Consider the following 2,214-nt stretch of genomic DNA (forward strand, 5'->3'; position numbering starts at 1 on the left):
AGTTCTTTAACTTTTTGCTACTAGTAGGTACTAAACATCCTTATAAGTAATAAGCTTCATATTATAATCGATTGCACTAAGTATTGCGATATTGTTGCAGATTTGACGGCACGCTTGTCCTGGATAAATTGGGAAAATTTGGGTGTGAATCCAAACCGTCGATCAGTGCTTACTACTCTCGCACTCACAACTGACAATATGAATTGAGTATTATTAACAAGACATATTTTGGCCGCGATTCTTTTTTTCTTTGTAAATATCTTTATGTTCAAATAGGGAAAAGAGGAGAAAAAAAGAAAATACTAATCATCTTTTTGCGATCTCAGTTTTAATTCACGTGCAATACAAGCGACGAATATTGTATTCAATATCTACATGTATATGTAAAAGAAAACTAGTTAGTACAATTTAGTATTTGCTTTGAAATAAAATGCTATTCGATGCTGTTCGAAATTCTTGCTTGTACTATTAACAATTATTCGGAAATTATATAAATATTATTTAAAAATAATAAGCACAAAGTTTAAATAATGCTTTTATTTTAATATTATTGTTGTGGCTTTGATATTTGTGATATCCATTTTATTAAAATTTGATATAACAAAAATGCTTGACGGCAATATTTTCCATTTCTTATGTTACAAAAAAACATATTGAGAGTGTTCGAAAAGTGTGGAAATTCCTTAATATTACGGAAATTGAGCATTTTTGAGAAAAATGTTTTAGACAAAGTTGTAGGGCTTAAAAGAATTTATTTAATGATTTTATCTGTTTGACCTTGGCTGTCGTCGTCAAGATCAGGTCAAGGTTTTCATCGATTTTTTAAAATAGAACATCTTATTTTTGGTTCCAAAATCTAATAGCTGGTGTCAAGAGCTTTCCAAAGCACTATAATATAAGAAAGTACTTCTTCGTTAAGTAAATCTCAAGTTATGAAGCTTAAAAGTTACAATATCGATGGCATTAGCACATCTTTTGTGTGTATGTGTGCGTGTGTGTGTGTGTGTGTATGTGTGTGTGTGTGTGTGTGTGTGTGTGTGTGTGAGAGAGAGCGTTTCAAAAAGTTCTTGAAAAGCTCACGCATTACTTGACCAGTAAAAACAAGATCGTCTATCCGGTCAATAAAGGTAAGATAGAATAGATGAATCTGGATTTTTACTTCATAGCAAATGTTCGAAATGTGCACCATTTTCGGCTTAGCCTTGTCTTATAAACTTTGTTTTTTAAATAATTTCCAAGAAGAAATCTAGAGGCAATAAATCAAACAATTGTAGCGGCCAAGAAATCTGAATGATCTTCGCCAACGAATCACGATGAAGATATGCTGATTGACCCCAATTTCATTAGGAATATTGTGTCTGCTTTTCATGATCGGATAGCACATTGTCAAATCGTAAATGGTGCACATTTTGAACATTTGCTATGAAGTGAAAGAAAGTGAAGAATGAAAATTCCAGGTCCATCTATATTTATTATGCCTTCACTGACCAGATAGACCGGATCTTGTTTTTATTGGTCAAATTATAATGCGTTAAGAGCTTTTTGAAAACCAAAAATAGGGTGTTCCATTCAAAAAAATCGATGAAATCTTGATTTGACCTTGACAACACCATCCAAAATCAAACTGATAAAATCATTAAATAGATTCTTTTATTAAGCTCTACAACTTTTGTCTAAAATATTTTTCTCAAAACCCACACAGCATAAAATATTTCAAAAATATTTCCAAAATATTTCATGCAAGATTTGAAATATTTGAAAATATTTCATGAAATATTTCTGAAATATAAATGTGTTTAGCATATCAGAGTTTTTGAAATGTTTACTTAAAATATTTCAACAGAAATATTTCTTATGATATTTGTACAATATTTCTAGAATATTTTTTAAAAATATTTTAATGTAATAATAATTTAAAATGTTTTACAAATGATAAATAAATTACCAGCTCGTTATATATAAACAATAAAAAAGACAGGACAATAGGCCAAAGACGAGCATAAAACAAAGGGTGTCAATTAATAATTGACCTCGGCTATAAGTAAGAAAGAGTTTTTAGTTAGGTTCAGATGTCTCAATAAGCTGAATAAACTTATAAAGAGACATAAAGACAAGATCTCTACTGATTCTAATAATAATGCAGTGTATAGAATTAGTTGTAACGATTGCGACGCCACATATGTGGAACAGACTAAGAGAAAGTTGAAAACGAGA

General features: G+C 30.1%; 1 protein-coding gene across 2 annotated transcripts in view; it reads left to right on the forward strand.

Annotated features, from left to right (window-relative positions):
- The window catches only part of LOC105449873 (helix-loop-helix protein 13-like), a 6,708-nt gene extending 6,255 nt beyond the window's left edge, over positions 1-453 (forward strand). For both annotated transcript variants that reach the window (XM_011689310.1, XM_011689311.1), the window contains exon 5: positions 101-453. In XM_011689310.1, coding sequence (XP_011687612.1) covers positions 101-207 — 107 coding nt within the window. In that variant the 3' untranslated portion in view covers positions 208-453. The remainder of the gene's footprint in view (positions 1-100) is intronic.
- Positions 454-2,214: the final 1,761 nt, after the last annotated feature.

This window comes from Wasmannia auropunctata, unplaced genomic scaffold (assembly GCF_000956235.1).
Source record: "Wasmannia auropunctata unplaced genomic scaffold, wasmannia.A_1.0 LD336071.1, whole genome shotgun sequence".
NCBI classification, from domain to species: Eukaryota; Metazoa; Arthropoda; class Insecta; order Hymenoptera; family Formicidae; genus Wasmannia; species Wasmannia auropunctata.